At 40.4% G+C, this 24692-nt stretch overlaps 1 protein-coding gene across 7 annotated transcripts in view; it reads right to left on the bottom strand.

Annotated features, from left to right (window-relative positions):
- The window catches only part of VPS13D (vacuolar protein sorting 13 homolog D), a 284031-nt gene that overhangs the window by 151151 nt on the left and 108188 nt on the right, over positions 1–24692 (bottom strand). For 3 of the 7 annotated variants that reach the window (XR_012425938.1, XM_045380408.2, XM_045380455.2), the window contains 12 exons: positions 24376–24498; positions 21903–21977; positions 18343–18448; positions 17179–17331; positions 14750–14885; positions 13633–13680; positions 11276–11426; positions 10874–11084; positions 6061–6308; positions 2999–3190; positions 2565–2691; positions 488–630 (listed from right to left, as the gene is read on the bottom strand). Coding sequence is in view for 5 of the 7 variants with exons in the window: in XM_045380408.2 (XP_045236343.2) it covers positions 488–630; positions 2565–2691; positions 2999–3190; positions 6061–6308; positions 10874–11084; positions 11276–11426; positions 13633–13680; positions 14750–14885; positions 17179–17331; positions 18343–18448; positions 21903–21977; positions 24376–24498 (1713 nt within the window). In the remaining 2 variants the exon portion in view is untranslated. The remainder of the gene's footprint in view (positions 1–487; positions 631–2564; positions 2692–2998; positions 3191–6060; positions 6309–10873; positions 11085–11275; positions 11427–13632; positions 13681–14749; positions 14886–17178; positions 17332–18342; positions 18449–21902; positions 21978–24375; positions 24499–24692) is intronic. The other 4 variants (XM_045380417.2, XR_012425941.1, XM_045380426.2 and 1 more) reach the window with 4 other exon arrangements.

Consider the following 24692-nt stretch of genomic DNA (forward strand, 5'->3'; position numbering starts at 1 on the left):
CATTTAATTTGTATGCCCCAATCCTAATTCTACTTTTGACCCAGACTTCCCCTTTGCATCTAGGCAGGTCACTTAACCTCTCTCCTTCAGTTTCAAGGAGAACAATGCTTCCTACCCTCTTAGGGCTTGCAAATTTTAATGAATGCGTGGGAATACTTGGAGGATGAAAGGCATGCTAAGTGTTCCTATTATTCCCCTGAAAAACAAGGATTCAAGCCAAACTGATACTTTCCTGACACAGGTGAGTCTGAAATTAAACAGAGCCACAGACCTCAAAAGGGCAGTGTTTAGGTGGCTCCTCAGATCCCTAGGAGAACAGATCTGTGTTGATATCAGTGTAGCATTCAGAGAACAGATACCTGACCCAATGCCAAATGAGAAAATCAGCACTTGTAATCAGGCCAAAATGCATGGCCAGCTCATTCCTCCAGGCCTGAGGTCATCAGCCAACAGTTCTGATTCTCCCACTGCCCCAAATGTAACCCACCAATGTTATAGATCAGCCCTGGGCGGTTTCCTTGCTGGATGACTTTCAAAGCTCGGACACCACTACCACCATCCAGGGAGAAGCCCTGACACCAGCCCGGCATGCCTTCTGGATGAATCCCCCTTCCGATTCTCATCGTGCAGCTGTGGGGCAGAAAAGCAAAGATGTAGATATTCATCCACGAGAAAGTCTTATCTGGCTGTTCTAACTGGGAAACATTAATATAGTTACCACCCAAATTCCATCTCTCCTATTGACTCTCTTCCTCACTCTCATGTGATTCCTTAGCACAGTGAGAAAATTCATCAGTGGTTAAAGCTGGATCTTAGAGGCAGCCACAGCGGAACAGTGTGTGAAACTTACTGACATCTACAACTAAGTGCTCTAGGAGAAAACATTAGGATTCTATGAGTATAACACATGAGGAAAAGGGTACAATTTCTAATATTACCCTAAAAATCAAGTATTCAAGTCAAACTAATCCTTTCCTGACTCTGCTGTTTCAAGGGTCCATTTTAAAAAGCACAAGAAGCATATGTACAGAAGATGCAGGTATGATGCATTACTTATAAAGGCTGATACTTTTTTTTTTTTTTTTGAGATGGAATCTTGCTCTGTCGCCCAGGCTAGAGTGCAATGGCACAGTCTAGGCTCACTGCAACCTCTGCCTCCCAGGTTCAGGTGATTCTCCTGCCTCAGCCTCCCGAGTAGCTGGGACTACAGGCGTGTGCCACCACACCCGGCTAATTTTTGTATTTTTAGTAGAGACGGGGTTTCACCCTGTTGGCCAAGCTGGTCTCAAACCCCTGACCTCGGGATGTGCCCAACTCGGTCTCCCAAAGTGCCGGGATTACAGGCATGAGCCACCGCACCCAGCCAGACTGATACTATTAGAATAGCAAAACATTGTTTAGTTGGTCAGTGTCCTGTCACAGATTTTGGCAACATAATTCCTGAATGTGTGTTCCCGCTCTACCACTAACAAGGATGTAAACTTGGGCAGGTAGCACTCTCTCTGAGCCTGTTTCCTCATCTTAAAATATAACAATATTTCCTGCCCTGCCTACACCCTTGCGATGGTGGAAAGAATCCAATGAGATGGTCTATGTGAAAATGGCTTTGGGAGCTGTGGAATTCATAGATAAAACACACTGTGTGACACATGTCAAGTCCTAAATCTAAAACTGTCCAAATCATTTCAAGAAAAGAATGAGACTGGGCTTGCCGCACATGCCAAGAGGCTAGCTGCATCCCCTACAATATCCAGAACTCTCATCAATCCTCTTTCCTTGCCTCAAACACTAATCTACACTCCAATCTTCCCTTGTAAACACATCAGTACTCACTGAAGTGTGGTACTCCAGAAGACTTTCTGTTAAGCTGTCAGCATAATTCTACCGATAACGCGGTATGGCATTTTAGCACTATTGGATACACCCATTTATCTTTGATTAGAGCTCTATTAAAAGACTCTTGTAAAAAGCAAAATGTCAAAACCAAGAACAAAAGTGAATTAATGCTCCTACCATACATTAAAAGCACATGTCACTTAATCTTCACAGTTGTTTTTGTCCCTGCTTTTAAACATGCAATGAGTGCTTTGAGGCCATAAAATGGCACGTTTTACTTCAAGGGTAAAAGGGATGAATTTCCAAATGTGATACAAATCCTGGATTGGATTAATGAGGCTGATGGCTTTACCAAACAACCAGTCTATGTCCATTCTGATGCCAGCTCCTGTGCCTGTGCTAAAGTTTACAGGGGAAGAAAAACTGCAGAGAAGAGAAGAACACGTGGCTTTCTCTTCGTTGGCAGAGTTATGAAGAGGAAAACTACTTCAATGCATGTAAAATAAAACTAGCTTTCATTATAAACCAACCAAATGGTTTATTTTCCGTATCAAATAACATAGAAATTAGATCCCCAAAAATCCCATTAGGTCATGGTTCTATTCCCCTGCCAAGTCAGGATTGTTATCTACAGTATATTTCTACTTACACGGATATATTATAGCCTTTACTAATTTCTTCCCTTCCCTAGGAGCTTATTTCCCCTTCCCATAAATAACTGTACTCACAGGTTTGGCTGCTCTTTGTCAGCATAGCAGAATAAGAGAGGACTCAGGCTCCGGGCCAGCTCATGCTCCTCAAACTGGCCTGCAGCATCTGTCTTGGCATTGTCCTGTCTGAAGATCAGTGGCAACCCTTTAGGAAGGAGAGAAAAGTTTACAGCAATACCACCCAGTCTATCTGAAAGAGATGCAAATGGTGAACCAACAAAATCATCAAGGGGGAAAAGAGTGAAAACTGAATCGATTTAGTGGGCTCAGTTCCTTGCCTAAAAGGACAGTTTTGAGCATGATTAAGCATTTATGATGGAAGCAGGAATGTTTCAGCAGCTCAGACTGTTGAAGTAATCTATTTGCATTGGCTCCATTTAGTTAGCTAAGCAAATAAATCTGAATTCCCATGACCAACGCCAAAGACCTACTCGAGCAGCCCCTGTATGTACCTGTTTTGTTAATCAGCCAATATGGAGCAGAAATGAAGATCTTTAAGGATCCTTCTGCTCGACACACAATCCGGATGGTGAGGTTCAGCTGCCGACGGTTGATGTCATAGAGTCGCATTCTCACCATATAGTTTTGGGTTCCAGGTGGAATGAGCAATTCTTTACAGAGGGGGAAATTCTCCAATGACACCCCTAAAGAAGATACAAACTATTAACTTTCAGAGTTCTCACTGTAGTTTGTCAAAATAGCTCACAGCCAAAGTAAACTGGATTCCTTTTGGAAAAACCAATAACTATCTAACTGGTAAAAATCTTCATCAGAATGGCTCTTTCCCTCTAGCTAGGGGAAGAATCAATATAAGCAAACCAGATGGCCTGGAAGTCACACTAGGGAGCCTAAATTGCATAATCATAAGGGTTCGAATATCAAAAAACTATCAATAATAGTTATGATTCTTAGGAGTTTGCTATACTTCAGGCCCTGTGCTAGGTGCCTGAAACATAATAACCCAAGTGCAGGGTAAGAGGCACAGTTCTGCAGCCAAACTGCCTGGCTTCCAAACTCCAGTCTGTCCTTAGTACCTTCGTGATGTGGAACAAGTTATTTGAACTCTCTGGGACCCATGTGCAAAATGTAGATACTGGTTATGAAAAGTGATAAGCTGTGGAATGCAGCACGCTGAGGAGAAGCAGTGCTGGGTGTGTACGTGGTGATGGGATGAGAAGACATTTCTATTTTGTACAGGGGCTCAATAAATATCTGGAGAAATATATTAGAAAACCTCTTATATGCCAAAGACCTATTTTATTTAGAATGAATAGTTATTGCATACTTTTCTAAATTAAGTTCAAGGGTTATACAGTAATTGCAATGTAATCTTGTCACTGTGGGACAGACACATTGTTAAAGTTGAATGAGTTTCAGGTCCTGAGTCAGTAAATGGAGATAACATGAAACAATACAGGAAAAGCACTTACAAAACTATAAAATCATAAATATCTAAGTTATTATTACTTCAACCTGTTGTATGGTAGTCTTAAAAGGAATACATTTTCAGCCGGGCGCAGTGGCTCAAGCCTGTAATCCCAGCACTTTGGGAGGCCGAGACAGGCGGATCACGAGGTCAGGAGATCAAGACCATCCTGGCTAACACGGTGAAACCCCGTCTCTGCTAAAAAATACAAAAAACTAGCCGGGCGAGGTGGCGGGCGCCTGTAGTCCCAGCTACACAGGAGGCTGAGGCAGGAGAATGGCATAAACCCGGTAGGCAGAGCTTGCAGTGAGCTGAGATCCGACCACTGCACTCCAGCCCGGGCGACAGAGCGAGACTCCGTCTCAAAAAAAAAAAAAAAAAAGGAATACATTTTCTGCCCAAATTCCAAAAGTACTTCTTTGCTTTGCAAAAAAAATATTTTTGGCCAGGTGCAGTGGCTCACGCCTGTAATCCCAGCACTCTGGGAGGCTGAGGCAGGTGGATCACCTGAGGTTAGGAGTTTGAGACTAGCCTGGCCAACATGGTGAAACTTCGTTTCTACTAAAAATACAAAAATTAGCTGGGCGTGGTGCCAGGCACCTGTAGTCCCAGCTACGTAGAAGGCTGAGAGGCAGGAGAATTGCTTGAACCTGGGAGGCAGAGGTTGCAGTGAGCTAAGATCACTCCACTGCACTCCAGCCTGGGTGACAGAGTAAGACTCCATCTCCAAAAAAAAAAATTAAATTTTTAATCGACACATAACAATTGTACATATTTTGGGGGTACAGTGAGATGTCTCAACACATATATACATTGTGAAATGATCAAATCAGGGTATTTAGCATTTTCATTATTTCAAACATTCATCATTTCTTTGCAGTAAGAATACTAAAAATCCTCTCTTCTAGCTATTATGATATATACCATACAATATTGTTAACTATAATCACCATTCCTCCTTGTTTCAAGTGTTGCAAATATGATAATAATTCTCTACTTTAACTTCATTCACCCTGTTAAAGCAAACGAAATATGGCCTGAGGACTCTGTACTTCTACATGAGTCTTTGTGGATGAACTGCAACCTAACTTAATAGGTAGACAAGATTGAAGACCTGATTTAGGACTATGCACCTGTAACAATAGCTGAGTCTTGGCCAATCACTTCAACCCACTCATACACTGCTGAGTGTTCCAACTGTGTTCAAATAAGGCAAAAGCCAACCTGCAACCAATCCACCTGTTTCTGTACCTCACCTCTGATTTCTGTACGTCACTTCCTTTTTGGTCTATAAATTTGTTCTGACCACAAGGCATCCCTGGAGTCTCTGAATCTGCTGTGATTCTGGGGGCTGCCCAATTTGCGAATCGTTCATTGCTCAATTAAATTCATTTAAATTTAATTGGGCTGAAGTCTTCCTTTTAACAACCCTTACAACTGAAAATTACTTGATACATTCCAAACCACCATTTCTTCACCAGTAAAATGAGGCAAATAACTATTTCTATAAGGATTACATGAGACTACATGTGTGAAAAACCCCAGGTATGCCTGGAATAGAGTGAGTGCTCAGCAAACGTTTATCCTTTCAATTAAAAGAGAAGAGGCATAAGATTTTGCTTGGGAAAAGCATAGTTTAAAAAGATGAAATGGCTTCCTACAATCATACATCATGTCAGCAATGTAAGAAAAAAGGCTCTGTTGCGGGCCTCCTCTGTAAACCTTTTGGTTGGTTAAGTTTTTTTTCTTATCATTTTCTATAAGGTTTTTATTTTTTAGAGATGGGGGCTTACTATGTTGCTCAGGCTGGTGGGCAGTAGCGTGACCATAGCTCACTGAAGCCTTGAACTCGTAGACTCAATCTTCCCGCCTCAGCCTCCTGAGAAGCTGGGACTACAGTCATGTACTGCCGCCGCCTCCAGCTAAAGGTTATTTTTTTTTTTAACTGCACTAATTCCTTTGAACTGGCTTATTGAGCTATTTTATGTGCCCCAATTTCTCCAAGATGCTTACTAAATAAATAATCACAAAATACTCCTTGATATTCTCATAGGATTATGACAAATGATCATCTGACTACATTCTTACCCAGTTCAATGTTCTGGGATGTATCAGCTGTGTGGAGAGCTGCCTCCTTCCCAGGTTTCAGCGTCCCATTAATTGGCATTCCTTTAACATAAAAATCAAGTTCGCAGGGTAGCAAGTTGCAGATTACCACAGTTGGCAGGAGATATATGGTATGCCCAGGCTGTCTGAAAATCTGTTTTGCACTGTCAGAAAATATGTTTGAGGGCATATAATCTGGATAATTCTCTTTCTTTATAGCCACACAAAACCTATGAAGATAAAATGTAAAAATCATCAGACTGAATGAAGAACTTAAAGTTTTTCCCCTTAGCTAAGTATGCGAAATAACATTAAGACGGTTCAATGAGTAAAATTATTTGCAGTTTTTAATCCAAATACATTTACTAAGATATAATTATTTATGCACAACAGTATGTATAGATTTTAAATGTTCACTTTGATGAGCTCTGACAATTATACGCACCTCTATAAACACCATCCAAAATAAATTATAGGACATTTCCCTCACCCCAGAAAGTTCCCTCATGTCCAATCAATATTCTCCTCCATCATTCAGGCAACCACTTTCTAACATTTATAATTACGGATTAGTTGTGTCTGTTCTGGAACTGCATGCATATAGGTGGAATCATGTAGTATGTACTACTCTTTATGCCTGGCTTTGGAGTGCAGTGGTGTGATCTTGGCTCACTGCAAGCTTCGCCTCCTGGGTTCACACCATTCTCCTGCTTCAGCCTCCTGAGTAGCTGGGACTACAGGTGCCCGCCACCACGCCCGGTTAATTTTTTGCATTTTTAGTACAGACGGGGTTTCACGTGTTAGCCAGGATGGTCTCAATCTCCTGACCTCGTGATCCACCTGCCTCGGCCTCCCAAAGTGCTGGGATTACAGGCATGAGCCACCGTACCCGGCCTATGTCTGGCTTTTAAAACTTAAGTCTCAACAAGATTCAGCCATGTTGTTCTATATATCCTATTTGATAATTTTTCATTTCCTAGTAGTATGCCATGGTATGAATAAATCGCTGTTAATTTATTCATTATCCTCTTGATAGCCAATTGGTTTTTTCCAGTTTAGGGTTAAATGAACATTCTTGTACAAGTATTGTTTTGGACTTATATCTTCATTTCTTTTAGGTAAATACTCCAGAGTGGACTTGTTGGGTCCTTAACTTTTTTTTTTTTTTTTTTTTGAGACTGAGTTTCACTCTTGTTGCCCAGGCTGGAGTGCAATGGCGCTATCTTGGCTCACTGCAACCTCTGCCTCCTTGGTTCAAACCATTCTCCTGCCTCAGCCTCCTGAGTAGCTGGGACTACAGACGTGCACCACCATGTCTGGCTAACTGGTTGTATTTTTAGTAGAGACGGGGTTTTACCGTGTTGGTCAGGCTGGTCTTGAACTCCTAACTTCAGGTGATCCCCCTGCCTCGGCCTCCCAAAGTGCTGGGATTACAGGTGTGAGCCACCGTGCCCGGTCAGTACTTAATTTTTATAAGAAATTGCCACACATTTCTCCAAAGTAGTTGTACCATTTTACATTCCTACTAGCTACTTATGAGAGTTCAATGGCTCCACGTCTTTGTCAACATTTGGTGCTGTCATTCTTTTTTATTTCAGCCATTTCAATGAGAGTAAAACATTACCCACTGTGTGCGTTTCCCTAGTGAATAATCACACTGAGCATCTTTTCGTTTGTCTATTGGCTGGATATTTTCTTTTGTAAGTTGTCAGTTCAAGTCTTTTGTCTATTCTTTTTATTATCTTTTTATTGTTGATCTGCAGGAAGTTCTTCATATACTCTATGTGAAAATCCTTTGTCAGATACATGTATTTTTCCAATTCTGTGGCTTGTCTACTCCTTTTCTATTATTCTGAGACAGAGTGTTGCCCAAGCTGGAGTGCAGTGGCATGATCTCAGCTCACTGTAATCTCTGCCTCCTGGATTCAAGTGATTCTCCTGCCTCAGCCTCCGGAGTAACTGAGATTACAGGCGTGCAACACCATGTCTGGCTAATTTGTTCTATTTTTACTAGAGACGGGGTTTCACCATATTGGTCAGGCTGGTCTCAAACTCCTGACCTCAAGTGAGCTGCCCACCTTGGCCTCCCATAGTGCTGGGATTGCAAGCGCGAGCCACTGCATCTGACTCTCTTTTAGTCTCTTAATATGATGAGTCACATTTACTGATTTTCAAATATTAAGCTAATCTTAAATTTCTGGGATAAACCACTTGCTGAATTGCATTTGATAATATTTTGATAAAGGGCTTGGCACAGTGGCTCACGCCTGTAATCCCAGCACTTTGGGAGGCCAAAGTGGGCAGACTGCTTGAGGTCAGGAGTTCAAGACCAGCCTGGCCAACATGGTGAAACCCCATCTCTACTAAAAATACAAAAATTAGCCGGTTGCAGTGGCGGGTGCCTGTAATCCCAGCTACTCGGGAGGCTAAGGCAGGAGAATCACTTGAACCCGGGAGGCAGAGGCTGCCGTGAGCCAAGATCATACCACTGCACTGCAGCCTGGGCAATACAGCAAGACTCTGTCTCAATTGAAAAAAAGAAAAATTTGGCTGGGCGCTGTGGCTCACGCCTGTAATCCCAGCACTTTGGGAGGCCAAGGTGGGTGGATCACCTGAGGTCAGGAGTTTGAGACCAGCCTGGCCAACTGGTGAAACCTCATCTCTACTAAAAATACAAAAATTAGCTGGGTGTGGTGGCAGGCACTACTCCCCAGCTACTTGGGAGGCTGAGGCAGGAGAATCAGTTGATCCCAGGAGGCAGAGGTTGCAGTGAGCCAAGATTGCACCCTTGTACTCCAGCCTGGGTGACAAGAGTAAAACTCCATCTCAAAAACAACAACAACAAAAATTTTTTAATGATGGTATTTGCATCTCTTCATGGAAAACACTGGCTCATAGTTTTTACATAGTAGCTATATCAGGTTTTGGTATTAGGGATATGTTGGCCTCATAAAATGAGTTAGGAATTGTTCTTTCCTCTTCTATTTTCTGAAAAATCTTGTGTAAAACTGTTATTATTTCTTCTTTAAACGTCTGGTAGAATTCACTAGTAACATTATATGGGCCTACAGTGTTCTTTGTGGACAAAGCCTTTTCTAACAGTTAAAGTTCTTTTAATTTAGATACTGGGCTATTTGGATTTTCTATTTCTTCTTTATGTCAGTGTTGATAACTTGTGTTTTTCAGGAAAGGTGTCACTTACATGTGGAATGTATTGGCATAAAATTGTTCTTACCTCCTTTTCATCCTTTTTATGTCTATAGGATCTGTAATAGTGCCTCATTTTTTTCATTCCTTATATTGGTAATTTCTATTTTCTGTCTTTTCTCCTTGACCAAGTCTTGCTAGGAGTTTGTCAAATTTATGTCAATTTTGACATTGTTGATTTTCTATTTTCTAATTCACTGATTTCCATCCATATTTTTATTTTATTGTTTCCTTTTCCTATTTCTTTGTTTTGAATTTGCTCTTCTTTAACTAACTTCTGAAGGCAGAAGATTAAATCAGCAATTTTATATACTCTTCATTTTCTTTTCTTTTTTAAATTAATTGAGACTTAACCAAAGGATCTTCCCCATTTTCTAATATGAGGATTTACAAACTATAACTTTCCTCCTCGGAATTGGTTTTGCTGCATTCCCCATATTTTAATATGTCTGCCTTTTATTATCATTCGATTCAAAATATTTTCTAATTTCCTTTGTGATTTCTCTTTTTTGACCCATGGATTATTTACAAACATATTGTTTAATGTCAAATATTTGAGATTAGGTATCTTATTGTTGTTTATTTCTAGTTTACTTCTATTGTGATCATGAAATACATTCTGTATGGCTTTAGTTATTTAATATTTATTGATCTTTGCTTTATGGCCCAGCAGATGATCTCTCTTGATGAGTGTTCCACATATACTTGAAAAGAATGTATAATCTGGAGTTTCTGGATAAAGTATTCTATAAATACTTTAGAACAAGCTCATTGATAACACTGTTCAAATCTTTTACATATTTATTGATTTTTTTGTTCTATAAATTACTGAAATGGAAGTGTTAAAATCACCAACTCCAGTTATGTATTTGATGTATTTCTTCCTTTAGTCTGTTAACAATTTGCAGATCTGGGTAAAGAGTATACTGAAATTCTTTACACTATTCTTGTATCTCTTCTCTAAGTTTAGACTAAATGAATGCCTGTCTTCACTATAAAAGAAACTAAAGCTAATCCTCGTTAAATAAGTTTAAAGTCTAAATTTGTTAGGGTGTAACAATAGCAATCCAGTATGTTTTCCAACATTGGAATCTAGTAACACACTCCTGTATAACGGGAAAACAGGAGTTTAAATGGTTAGGCAATTTTGTCAAAGTTCTCAAGAAAGTCAGTATTAGGTACATAAACCTTCAAATTATTTTGAAATCTCTCGTTCAAAAAACTCCAAACCCCAGGATTCTGCTTTGCAATTTTAGAATGAGAACTCGTTATTTTCTGTTTGTTTTCCTTCCCGTCTCTATCTGTCCTCTCTTTATGCTGTTATACAACACAAACTTCTAATCTTGTATGTGTAAATAGCGTGTGTGTTGGTTGTCTCTCCCTTGTAATAAAGCCTCCCCAGACCCCACCAAGAGTTAGCACTTGAGTTCTCATGAACTCTAACTAAAAAACTCAAGGAATAAGAACTTTAGAGTTTAAATAAGGATAACTGAATCTCTAAAGGTCTTTAGAGAAAGAATGGTAATAAAGTCATTACAAAAGAAAAAAAAAGGCAAAAGTGGCATGCCACTGCAGTGGTGCTACATACCTGAAAAATCGGCTTTTTTCTGTGTCCATAGAGTGGCACTCTCGTTTACTGCTACTAATTTCTGCAGTCTTCACCACATTGGTCCAATGAATAGGAGCCTTACAGAAAAACACACCCAATCCTTTGGGCCGGGCCTGTAGCCGCCAAGAAGTGAGGTGTAAAGGCACAGCAAACGAATCCCCTGGCATGATAGCAGGAAGCACCACTGGCTCTGCCACAGAAATAAGGGTTAGCACTTTCAGGCAATGGTCCTCCACCCCAAAGACTGACCATCTCAGGACAAAAGAAGACAGACACCATCTATACTGACTGCTGGGGAAGATACACTGGGAAAAAAGAGACTTGACAATAGTCAAGGAATATTTATCAGCATTTACTATATTCTAGACAATCAAAACATACTGTCTGGAGCTGATGGGCTATCCAGTCTTAGTTCCATTGGTGTCTCAAGTCTGTTCCTCACAATGAGGGCTGACCGGACAGTGATCACTTTCCGCGCGCTGCCTTCCATAGTCACTGCAAAGACCACCCGCACTGGTGGGAGTGAAGAGAACTGTGAGAGAGAGATAAAGACAAAATAGTACGTATGAAAATAGTATGTTTCTGAAAAAACATACAAAATACAATAATATCGATCAGAATGTCTGCCTTAAAAGCATCTTATTATGACTATAGCTCTTCAGTGAAATCAGTCATAAAACCCTAAAGGCATTCAGCTTTAAAGGGATTAAACATCCTATAAATATATACTACTAAAAAAATTCTAAGAAGTTCTACAAAAACAGATAATCCACACCGATGTGATATCACAAAGTGTGTCACTAAGAAAAATCACTCCTAAGCCTCTAGAAACATTATGAAAAACCTTCACCTATTGTGATAATAACCTATCCAATTTTCCAAACTTCCTGTAATTTGGTAAGAAAGTATCTGCTGGAAATTATCCTCGATTTATAAAGCCCCTGAGTTCCTTATAAGGAAACTGAAAAAGGCTTGTTTTCTACTCTACTGGCAGGGAATTAAATAAAGAGCATCCAGTGCAATTAAAATTAGAAATAATGAGGTAGGACTTTGCAAAACATTAAATGATTTACTTTCTGTGTTATTTTCCTCCTAGATTAATATCCAAACAATGGGTTGGGTACTGCCCAAATACCGAAAAACAGAAGAAAGTCTTCTGAGATTAACATTTGTCTTTGTAAAATCCAGAAAGTGTAAAAGAAAGAATTGTCTGTATCGGTGTGCCTTTCATAGGAACAAAAAATAACGTCTTTTTTTCTAAATGTCATAAAATATATTATTTAGGTCCATATACTATTTGCTGACATGCCTATATAAAAACCAATGTCTGTATTTTAAAGAACTTTAAAAATAATCACTCGTTCATAAAAAGAACACCAAGGTTCAGAAACTCAACATAATGAAGGGAAAGTATGTATTTTTGGTCTTGGGTTACAGCCATTACGTTATTTTTCCATATGTTCATCCACACATTCAACACACATTTTGTGCTAATACCATGTGACAGGACATTTTCTTAAAAGTAGAAAAATCCCATGTTAAGTACACCAAAGAAAACATTTCTGAAAGTACTGCTCTTAGAATGAGTGTCCAGAACATATTAACAATGCTTTTTACTGGAGAAACAAACGGCATGACATTCAAGCTTTTCCTTCTGCCAACTTTCTTATTAAGACAAACAGCAAGTGAAAGTCAACCCAATAAACACTAAAATGAAGAGCCCCAGGTTTTGAACCAAGACTTCTAGGAAGTCCAAATGAAAAGGCAAACTACAATTTTCTAGAGTGTTTTTAGAGGGACACAATCTGAGGCATAAATCATCATCGAAGCTCAAGCTTCCAGTGACCCAACCCTAAAAAGGCCCCAATAGTCAAAGCCAGTAACAATTACTTGAAATCCTAGGCCGGGCACGGTGGCTCACGCCTGTGATCCCAGCACTTTGGGAGGCTGAGGCAGGCAGATCATGAAGTCAAGAGATCGAGACCATCCTGGCTAACATGATGAAACCCCGTCTCTACTAAAAATACAACAAATTAGCCAGGCGTGGTGGCACGCACCTGTAGTCCCAGCTACTCAGGATGCTGAGGCAAGAGAATCGCTTGAACCCGGGAGGTGGAAGTTGCAGTGAGCCGAGATGGCGCCACTGCATTCCAGCCTGGGCAACAGAGCAAGCCTCCGTCTCAAAAAAAGAAAGAAAAAAAAGAAAGAAAGAAAGAAAGAAATCCTGATGTTGTTTCAAACCCTGATATTGTTCAGGCCTACCTGAAATTTTATGTTTCAAAACCTACAATCATCAGGGAGGAGAAATTATAAATAAAAGCCTGGAATAAGTCTGTTAATGTCATCTCGTGATGATGTTTCAAAAGCCAAATAGGAAATAAATGCTACTTTTTCTTTCTTATTTACTTTCATGACCTTTGGACCCAAAACTATGAAACACACATGGCCATACCAGGGTTAATTTCCATTTTAACTTAGAATGAAAAGGAGACCTTGGACCAAGCATGTGCCTTTTCTTCTCCTTCCCTGTAACAGTCTCACACATCACGCTAGGTGACAACATTTTCTTGCAAGTTTTTGGAAAAGGAAGGTAATCATTAATAGAAAAGGGTAGAGATAAATTCCAATTGCATATATGTCATAAAGTCTCTCTGATCATTAAGAAATGTGTATCCACATGGTTCAGGTGCAGTGTACATACGCAGTAAACACAATGACAACAGGAAAATCGTACTTACATAAACTTGGGGATGTATAATATTTGTTCTGCTGCTTGGGCTGCCAATCTGAAAAAGATTTCAAAAGTTAGAGTCAGCACAGACTTAAGATAATTATCATCATTAAATTTAATGGCAACATAATTTTCTTCAAAGAGTGGTGTTTGTAAATACTTTCAAGTAAAGTATAGTCTACTATGAAGATAAAACATCTCCCTTAAAGAGATGGAAACAACAATATTCATTTTATAACCATTCAACGTATGCCAAATTTCTCCCCAACACATCAATGCAGTAGGAAAGGCACTTATGAGGGAACTGGTCCTTTCATTACCAGACATAAGCTTAGGCTGAAAAGTAATCCTGAAAAGGTTTTGTTTTTGTTTTTTTTTTGGTCTAAGAAACTTGGGGCACAAGAGCAACAGTAAAAATGAACACTTATGCAACAGTGTTCTCTAAGAATATTTTTCATGAAGAAAGCTGTAATATCTCTGCAAATCTGCATTTCCACCTCACCACTGGCTACCCAAAAATAAGTGCAAGTATTCCATGAAGTATGAATGAGGATGGGGCAAGAGCACCATGGCAGCTCTGTCAGCCAGGATGTCAGCCTCCACCTGCATTTACAAGTCAGGGATGCTACCTGCATCATTTCCTGTCCCTCCAACCACTAGGACTACAGGCAGGGATGAAACTGGGGGAAGGGTGCATGAGAGCATGTGTGATCAGAAAGTAAACGACAGTGGATATCTCTCTTTGTGCCACAGAGAAAGATTTGGAGACACAGAGTAAAAGGATCAAGGTGCTGCATTATAAGAAATATTAAAAAGACAGTGTATACGGAAAGCCTAACAATATGTGAAATAAAGCCAAGACTCAGGTTCAGCAGACTAGTAAATTGCCCGTCAGGCCAGCTAGCATGAAATAGATCTGCACAGGTGAGGAAATGTGTTACTGCTGATTTTAAATCTTGTTTTTCTACTGAAACTAACCATCGCCTGGCTTATCTACATATTGATTGCCAATGCCTATGACTGAACCAGTCAGTCCTAGAATTAGGGGAAAGAAAGAACAAGAAAGTTTCATTAGAGTAAGCTTATTACAGGCTTAACCCTCTGACTTCCTGACAGTCACACACCGTAGAGGAAGATGAATTTTTATCTGGTGCTGCATATCGAAAAAAGGTCCCGACTTTGTCCACAGACACTGGGCTCACTTGCTCCCAGCCATTGACTCTCACTTGCAGTTGATGAATCCGGAGGTCATGGGTGTGTCTGTCAGGCAGAACAAAGAGATATGAAACACAACCTCCAGAAGGGATGAAAAGTAGAAGCAAAGACACGAATCTGATTTAGTATATAATGATGTAAAAACCCAGTCGGCTAAACCTTTTGCAGATTACCTAATGCAAGGGAAATCAGGAGCACAGTTTAACTGGGTTTTACACTTACAACACAAACTGCAAGATCTGTAAAGCTTGACTGAGTAAGAGTGGCATTTGTCCTCCATTGTACAAACCACGCAAATCCTGTACACAAGCCAAGGTCTTTCCCCCACCAACTGTCACCCCAACCTATATGATGATGTCACTGGGGTGGTAAAAAGGCAGTAGCGATTTAATCATATAACCATAATCTTGGAAATGCATTAAAAAATTATTCTTGGTTCCTTTGTTGAAATCCTTCTTCGCTCAGAACCACATGAGGTTGTTTGGCTCCAGCCCTGCGTGAGTACAGACAGGGCAGGAGAGGCACAGCACTCATTTCAGGGCTCCTGTGCTCGACTGAAACTGGAGCAGAAGGCAGTGGGCAGAACAGGAGGAACAGGAGGAAATTGCACATTTAATTCTATTTTAGATTTTGCCTAATTCAAGCCAGAAGTGAAATGGGGAACTGGATTTGAGGCTGACAGGAAGTGGGGAGGGAGGCATGGAGTGGGGTGCCGTGTGCCAAAAGGGGAAAAAGCCAGAAAAGGGATTTATTTTGAAGAATTCAAGCAGAATAGTGGCACTTGAAATGGATTACGAAACGTGGAAACAAAAACGGAAATGACAAAGAGGTCAAACCCTTTCTGATATGACAGAGGCTGGGCTTATCCAGAAATGTTCCCAACAGTTCTGTAGTTAGCTTCTCCAAGAACTGTGGGGACCAATAGGAAAATGCTCACTGCTCATAGCTGGAAACTGAAGTGGCTTCCAAGTACACATGTGCCCAGCATAGTGACTTTTTTTTCCCCCTATAAAATCCCTGGAGCCCACACGTTCAGAACTCTTGCTTCTTGGGAACAATGTGTGCGGGTACCAAAGCCATGCAAAAGGAAACCTGCTTGACTCGTGAGCAAGTTTACATTCAGTCACTGAAAGCACCACAAAAAGCACATGATTACAGAAAGCTAAAGCCAATCCCTTCAATTTCAGCTCAGCTTGAAAACAAATATGAGGCTCAAATACTAAATCTTAACCTATTCAAATGCTGTCTTAACCTATTCATATCCACTGGATAGCCTGTGCACAGAAAAATATTTGTAAATAAATATTTACACTTTATTGGACAGTTTATGATCTCTCAGTAATCAGATAGAACCTTTTTTCCACACTCATTCCAGTTTTTAGTATGGGTACTTCAGGAATGCATCAGCTAGCACTCTCCCCAGATCAGTTCTTTTTAGAATCAGAATTTGTCTTATCATTAGCTTTGAGTCCTGAAACTATCTGCTTGCTAAAAGCACTATGTGGCATACATGTACATTAAAATGGAAATCAACATGCTCTGAGAACCTTTTAAGAATACCATATCACCAATCCATCATGAAAATCAGGCCAAGATGCAATGAACTTGAGGGTTATGATATGTCTATGTTTCCACCAAATTATGTGAAACACACAGGTTATCACCTCATATGTCAAATATAATGGATAGTTAATGAAAAGACATATATTTCCAAGACGGCAGCAAAGTCTTTATTTTTTAAAAGGAGGCTGGGTACAGTGGCTCACGCCTATAATCCCAGCACTTTGGGAGGCCGAGGTGAGAGAACTGCTTGAGCCCAGGACTTTGAGATCAGCCTGGGCAACACAGTGAGACCTCATTTCTATAAAAATAAAATAAAATAAAATAATAAAAGGAAACACTGATTTAAGAAATATCTTTTAAAAAGAAGACATTAAAATCATTAATAAGGGGCCAGGTGTGGTGGCTCACACCTGTAATCCCAGCACTTTGGGAGGCTGAGGTGCATCACTTGAGGTCAGGATTTCAAGACCAGCCTGGCCAACATGATGAAACCCCATCTCTACTAAAAATACAAACTTAGCCGGGTGTGGTGGAGCATCCCTGTAATTCCAGCTACTCAGGAGGCTCAGGTGGCAAAGTTGCTTGAACCCGGGAGGCAGAGGCCACAGCGAGCCGAGATCGTGCCACTGCACTCCAGCCTGGGCAACAGAGCAAGAAGACCCTGTCTCAAAAATAAATAAAATAAAATAATAAGGAAAGTGAAAAGGCAAAACACTAAGGACCCTCAGTTACATCCACTTTTTATTTTTTAAGGAAAAGAATAAACCATACTTACCTGTGTCTTAACTTTCCTCTTGCTTCAAATTCAAACGGTATCTCTTCGCCTGTGAGGACTTCTCGCCATTCACTAACATTGTGAGTATCATCGAGAAATGTTCCATTCCCTTCTGGAACCACCCCTGGACTCCCACTGTGAGACAGTGCGGCCCTGAAACCAAATCAGACAACATCAGCCTGTCCCTCTTTCTTCCCAGCTCCCTCTCACAGGAGCCCCGTGCAGAAGAGCAGAACCTTCTCACAACTCAATTTCCAGCAATAAAAGGCTGCATGACCCAGCTACAAAGAATGACCCTGAGGGTCGCTAACTATAGCTATCTTCGTGCTGAATCACAACTTATTTGAAATTTTAGAAATAGCTGAAAGCTGTCACTCTGTAGTCACTTACCTCAAGCAGTAGAATCTGGTACATGTGAATTAAGGCATGACTTTTCCAAGTGGCATTTAAGTGACTAGTTAGAATTAAACAGACCCACACTGTTAAAACAAAAAAGCTTCTCTTCTAGAGCAGTCTCATACTTGGGGGAGGTCGGAGAAATGTGATTTCAAATCAAATGGATTCTGTTACTCATGCCATGCACTTCATGACCTAGGCTGGAACGATCACCATGTACTTGGAAGGCTGAGCCAAGATCTAAACAGGCAGAAAGTTAGAAAAGGTTCTCGCCTGGCTTAGGTAAAGTCTCCTTTGTTCTCCAGACTCCACCCAATTCCATCTGGGGTGAAATGCGTTTTAGGTATGAAAGAATTCTTTCGGGATAGAGGGAGAACGGGAATTTTTTCAAAGCAGTCTTGGAATAAAATGGCAAAACATTTGGTATAATAACCATACATCGCTTCTTTAAAACGGGAAAGAAGATAGAGATCGAGGAGAAAAGATGGAATGGCTTTTTCATCTTCCTACTCACATCCTTAATTTGCTTGGCTTTTAAACATAAGGTATACCAAAATCAAGATCATAATTAGACTCAGGACCTGCTTCTCTGACTATAGATTCTCTACAAAACCAGAACCTCCATCATAAATCTCAGCAAGACGGCAAGTTATTCATTCAAATATCATCCCAAGAGTCTCAAGAGGGGGCCCACCTTGCTCTACTGGGCTGGCACAAGAAGGCTTTGGTGGCAGAGATGACTCGGGGTAATACAAACTGACTGCTTACCTGGTGGGTGTGGTGGTCAGGGTGGCAAACCACAAAGTGCATCCCGTGTGGTTCCTCAGAGCAAAGGGGACAAATGGCTGCCGGCGCTTGGGGGTTTTCACCTCTGCTGCGACAAACAGAAGAAGGCTATTAGCAGACGCCTCTGTCTGCATGGCAGAGACCCTCCCCCTACCTGGAGACAGTGCCCAAATTTGTCTCTTGTGCAAAGGCGCTGAAGGTGGAAGCAAGAAAGAAGGAACAGGACGAACGGAAGCTCCATGTATTTGCTGGCTGCTATGGGAGGATTTGTTCCCTGCCTGACTATTCCCAGCCCCCAATTCTTCTACAACTTTTACAGGCCTTATCTCTCAGAAGAAGGCATCAGGACTTAACTCGGTGGGAATCACAAAAGAAAGAAAAATGGACCTCCCCATTACTCCCAAGAACTATATTCTAAGTGGGTAACCTAAAATGTAGCAAGATATATCATACGTACTTATTTAAACTTTGTCCAAAAAGCCTTTACCTTAAGGAAGCCTGTCTTTATATAAGTTACCCTACAGTCATAGTATGCATTTTGCAACAAAATAAAATAAAAACATTCTTTCCTATTCTTTTATACTAATAGTTGTTTTTGTCTCCCTGGAAAGTCAGAAGTATCCCATCCCAAAGCTTTTCAAACAAAATTGTTAGCCCACTTTTTAAACATAGATACCACTACCACCATCTATTATAAGGTGGGTACCATGGAAGCCATAAAAGGAACATAAAATATGGCTTCATTGCACAAAAAGCTTCTAATCAGGGAAAGTGTAAAGAAATAGCAATCAACACAAAACTGTAGGTAACCAAATTCTAGAGAGCGGTGACCTGACTACAAAGGTTGTAAGAAACCCAAAGCAGGTTTGCTGGTGCCCCAGCTGCTTTGGCAGACAGATCCCTCTGCAGGTACCACTGCCCATGGTATGTGGTTCCACATGGAACACAGAGTACCAAAAGGAAGGGAAGCAGCTCCTCTAACCAAGGGCCTGTCTCCTCCACTGGCCACACAAATAGAGAGGCAGCAGCAGCAAACCGGTGTGAGAAAGCTGCCTGGTTGACGTGTTCACAACACTCGTACACAACCAACAAAAAAAAGGGAGGTGTGGCTCAATCTTCTTATGCGTCTAGCATTAAAGTACGACGACGGCGTGAGAAAGACCATTCTGCAGTTGGGAGAAAATGACATCTAGAGGAAGCTGAAAATGCTAACTGCAGAGAACACTGTAGCAAAACTGAATTCATCCTATAGGACATCTTCTGCCAACAAAATCGAGAAGACAAACTGCAACATGTCCTGCCTTCTGCATCCTCCAGACTGAGGCTGGGACTGTACCCTAACAGTCGATAATCATCACTGCCTTTTAAAAAGCAATCACTTCCATTTTTCCCTTATCTCTTTTAAAGTTTTGAGAGGTTAGTACTGTAAACAATGCAAACCAAGCAATTTTGGGTCAAGGCAAGTTCTATTTTGATAACCACGATGGTTCAGGGGAGTCTAAGATAGAGTAATCTGCTAAATAAATGAGCAGTCTCCAGTGTGTTCCCACAATTTTGTGGTCAGTCATTTAGAGATACCCCAAATACTTCTAAAGATAATCTCCACTAGGAATATGCCCATTTCTCACCCCAATGGCCTTACTTAGCTCCCAAAGTTTGCTTTAAAAAAAAATTAGTGCTCATCAAGTAGAAAATTAAGGAGTAGCTGTAAGGCTGCTGACAAGAGCAGAGGGGGAGTAAAAAATTTAAGAGCTGTCTGCAGGGTAAACGGTATTTATTGTGGCACTTTGAAAGGCACCTCCCTCTTCTATGAGTGCAATGAGAGAGCTGCTTTTATTACAGTAGATAAAGGGCCCCGGAGAAAAAGAAGCCAGATGTGCTTTCATATCCCACTGTGAGCCAGACTGTAAGTTTCCATTTGCAAATTAGATTTAAAAAGAACAGGTGGCAGATGGCTTTGATCAGTTTGTTATACAGAATAAAGTGCTGCGAATCCATACAAATATATTCACAAGTATACTGCTTTGGAGTTAAATAGCATGGGTAGGCACAATGCTTAGGTCTCCAAGCTTCTTGCATTGATTAGACATAACGGCACAGGCTTCAATAACCCATTTCTCTGAGGATAAAAATACACTGCATGCACACAAATCCAAACCCAACATCAGGCAACAAATCTGACATCTCCTGCACCAGGATCCAAATAAACTATGTACTTGCCTTTGGCACAGCACCAGAGACAAAAGTTCCCAAGTCCATCAAAGAGAACATTATTCCCTAGTGGCCTCAGAAAATCTGCCTCCAGTGACCAAACCCAATTTCTTCATGGGCTGAGAGAGAATCTAAAGCTACCCGAATCCAAGTTCAGCTTCAAACAGCTCCAGCTAAGGAAATTTCTACCCCTTTGGACTTATTTCACACAGTAATTCTGCCATTATAAACAGTGTAGATTGTCATGCTGTGTAAGCAGCTCAGTCCATCAGAAAGGACCTGGTTTGTAAATCCTAAGAAGCAGATTAAAGTACTAGGTTTGCTACTAGCTGGTCAAGTGAATAAAGGCAAATCACCTAATGTCTCTGAACCTCACTGTCCTTATCAGCTAAACAGGAATAATGCTTGGCCAAGCCTGAAAGATTAAGTAACATACAGAAAGCTTAGAAGCAGAAATACATGAATAAATTAAGATTCAGCTCTGGACTTTCTTCGTGAGCCCTCCCTCAAACATCCATCCTGGTAAAATTGTCCAGAAAAAAAAAAAAACCCAGGGCAATGTACCCTGAGTATTAACATCCCTGTTCTATATTCCTGTGGCCTCTTTTTATTTAAAAAAATCGTGATGAACGATCTGGAATTTGCCATGTGCACACATAAATCATTCAGATTAAGTTGCACTCCCTAAAACAAAAAAATGAACATCTTGGGACCCCAATTCCTCAATGATTATGGTGTTTTCTACCATATTCACTTACCAGTGAATTTCTCAAGAAACTTTCAAGGGTCAGAGATAGAAATAAAATTTTCTTTTTTACCTTCTAAACACAAAAATTGGCATCCAAAGAAATTAAGGTTTGTGTCTGAGCAATTATTTACTGAGAATTTTTTTTTTTTTTTGCGCTATCCCTATTATCATAGTGCCTGCTTCAGAGCCCCATGCATTCCCATGGGAATCTTCAGCGGGTATTTTATAAACTTAAGACTTGTGGCACCACTGCTTGATGGAGCATGGTGTTCCTCCATCCACTTGCTCTTCAATATGAGAAATCACCTCTAATTGACATTGTATTAACATATTTCTGCATCATACACTGTGGAGTTTATTCCATTTCCACCAAAGTTAAGGGAGATGGAAGGGAAACGATGTAAGAATCAGCTAATACAAAGCACCACTGTGTTCATTAGTTGGAAATGTTCTTTCCTATTACTGAAGTACTCATGACACGGAATACCCCCATTCAGCTCCCACTCATTTAAAAAAAAATTCATGTACAAGGCAGTTCTTAAAACAAGAAAATAAAGCAAGCCCTCGCTTGGCTATACTGTACCTCTAGCATAGATCTGGTGCTCTAGGTTAGTCAGACTGGCTGTGCTCCTAGTTCTAAGGTAGACAAGGGGGAGGCCTGGTAGACAGGAGAGACAAAGTTAGAGGCTAAGAATAAATACAGTGAAAGAAGAAGACTCACTTCCCAACGATAAGCACAAATAGAGAACATTACAAAAACAGCAAGCATCATGCAAGTACAGGGTCATTCCCATCAGTGATTACTAAGAGTTATGGACGTACTTGACAAAGCGAACACATTTTTATACTAGTTTTTATTGTGGAGGCTGGATCAAAGTAGCATGCTCCTTTTTTTTTTCTTTTTCCTGAATTAGAAGAACATGTATTGAACCTTCTCTTGAACAGAATGACAAGCCTTTTGAAGATTTTTAATTTAAAGGTGTTATGTTCTTAAATGGCATTAAGAAGTTACAAAAATCAATCAGTACAGATTTTAGTGGAGGTTGCTCCATTCCAACTGGTAAAACACAGAAGTAAAATGCCAGTCTCACGGGATCTCAAAAATTCAGGGGAAGAGACAGTATGTGTTCCAAATTTAAACAATCTCTACCAAGGAGTTGTCTCATAGTGTTTATTTAAATTCTAAAATCAAGCATGGAAGTTTTCAGAATATTTGATATTTTCATAAAATGTCCTTGGAATACAAAACTAATAAATTTAATGAAGTGCCACATCACCCAGGTTTCCCAGCAAAATCTCAGCCCTGACTGAACAAAGCCAACAATTTTGTCAAAAGGAGGCTGGTATTTTCTTTCCCCTGATAAAGAAACAGTGAGAAAGCAGCAGGTCCCTTAGGCTAAATTTCATGTTAAGGGCTATGCCCAAGGGTTCATTTTAAGGCTGGTCTGAATAAAAAGCTTAACTTTTGAGGAAATATGACTTACTGTTCTTGAATAAGACCTGAACGTTCGTGATTAGTTCAACAAGGCTGAAACCTACTTGCTTTCAAAATAAATTTCCAACGATCATTTTAGTAGGCCTGCTAAAAGAATACAATCCTGGAAGGTGCTATACTACCATCCAGGAATTTCCAATAAGAAAAGAGGTTTGGAACTTTACGCATATTCAAGTTATGTCTTATTAAAAAGATATATTACACTTTTATAAGCCTAAGTAATCATAAAAATCTTTAAATAAATAAAAATCAAGCTTTAACTCAGCACCAGCATTTAATATAGATGAGGAAGCTTTTTAACTAAAGAGAGAGAGGGACAAAACTTTTAAAAAGGAAGGAAGAGAGGGAGGCAGGGAGGGAGGAAGGAAAGAAGAAAGAGAGGGACAAGAAAATCTTTCATCAGAATCTTGCAGACTAGGCCTTGCTAGAGTTTTAGACTCTGAAATGAAGATGCCCCTGCATGAATAATGTTTTAGAAACACACTCTCTTGGACATATTACAAAAATTATTTAGAGTCTTCTGGGTAGACTATGTTACATTTTCTTGACACACAAATTGGGAAGGTTGGAGGAGGAGCCAAAATCCAAGCTGACAATATCTGAAAAGCCCTGGCTCCTAAGTAATGACCTTGAGACTCAGAAGCAACAGCCTGGGAAAACAGAGAACAAGCACAGCTGACATTTCTTTGTGTCTCTTTCTAGAAGTACAAGGCAGATAGAAAGTCCACTTATACACCCTGAGGAGAGATGAACCAGTACAATTACTTCATACACTAAGAACACCCATCTTCCCATGACACGTTTGCAGACCAGATGGAATATTTAAGTATTCATGAGCTATGTGAAGTCCAGCCAAGACTCCCCAAAGAAACCACATTCTAAGAGTTGGAGCTGAGTTGAATTTGGATGACAATGGCTTGTGGAACAACTAAGACCATGCAGTTGTCCATCACCATCTCCCCAGCTCCGAGGAAAACAGAGCTGGCGAGCCATTAAATAAGGAAAGAAAGCATCACCAACAGAGAGCAAGCTGACTCCTCTTTCTTCAAGAGGCAGGGCATTCAATTCTTTTATAAACAGCACAGGGCTCCCTTTTTAACAACTTTTTCCACATGGGCTCCTGCTCAGCCTCTTTTCAAGAATATGTCCAAACCCTCTCTCTCTAGATTTAGAAGACCATTTTAGATGCTTTTAAAAATCTGGTCCAAAAAATCCAATCAATTAGAAAATCAATGTTGTGCGGAGTAAAACACAAACCACAGCTGATCCTGATGCACTCTCAGGTGCACCAGTTCATGTGCATTATTACCAGGACTGAGGAATTACGTGTTGCAGATCTTTTCTCCCCCGCAAAGGTGGAATTACAGCCCACATTTATAAGTTCAGTAGTTCATGCCAGAAAACTGTCTCCCGCAAAGACTAAAACAGAACTATAGAAGACAGTCAGAATTTCCTGTAGGTTTTTCCACGCAGAATGATGGTTCCATGTGAATTTCTCAGTGAAGCATTGCTTTGTAGGTCAAAAATGATTTCGTTAAACATGTGTAGTGAAAACTCTTACTTTGTCCAAAACATGGAGGATCCACCGAAGAGCCCATCCAGTCTTCTGATTTAGTTGACTCTATTTCCTTGTCATCTTTACAGTAATCTGCCATCCACGATTCCTTGGTACTTACATACTGGTCTAGAAAGAATCCCCCAGAGATTTTAAGAGAAGTAAAAAAGATAGAAGGTTCAAGTCAAATAATTTCAATTCCACAAAACAAGCTTTTATTGAGTGTCTCATTACATGCCTGGCCTGCGCTAGATTCTGAGGAAGTCTGTGCCCTGGAGAGCCTCACGCTCCACTGAAAGAGGTTACCATGAACAGGCAACTGT

The sequence above is a fragment of the Macaca fascicularis genome, chromosome 1 (genome assembly GCF_037993035.2).
Source record: "Macaca fascicularis isolate 582-1 chromosome 1, T2T-MFA8v1.1".
Taxonomy (NCBI): Eukaryota; Metazoa; Chordata; class Mammalia; order Primates; family Cercopithecidae; genus Macaca; species Macaca fascicularis.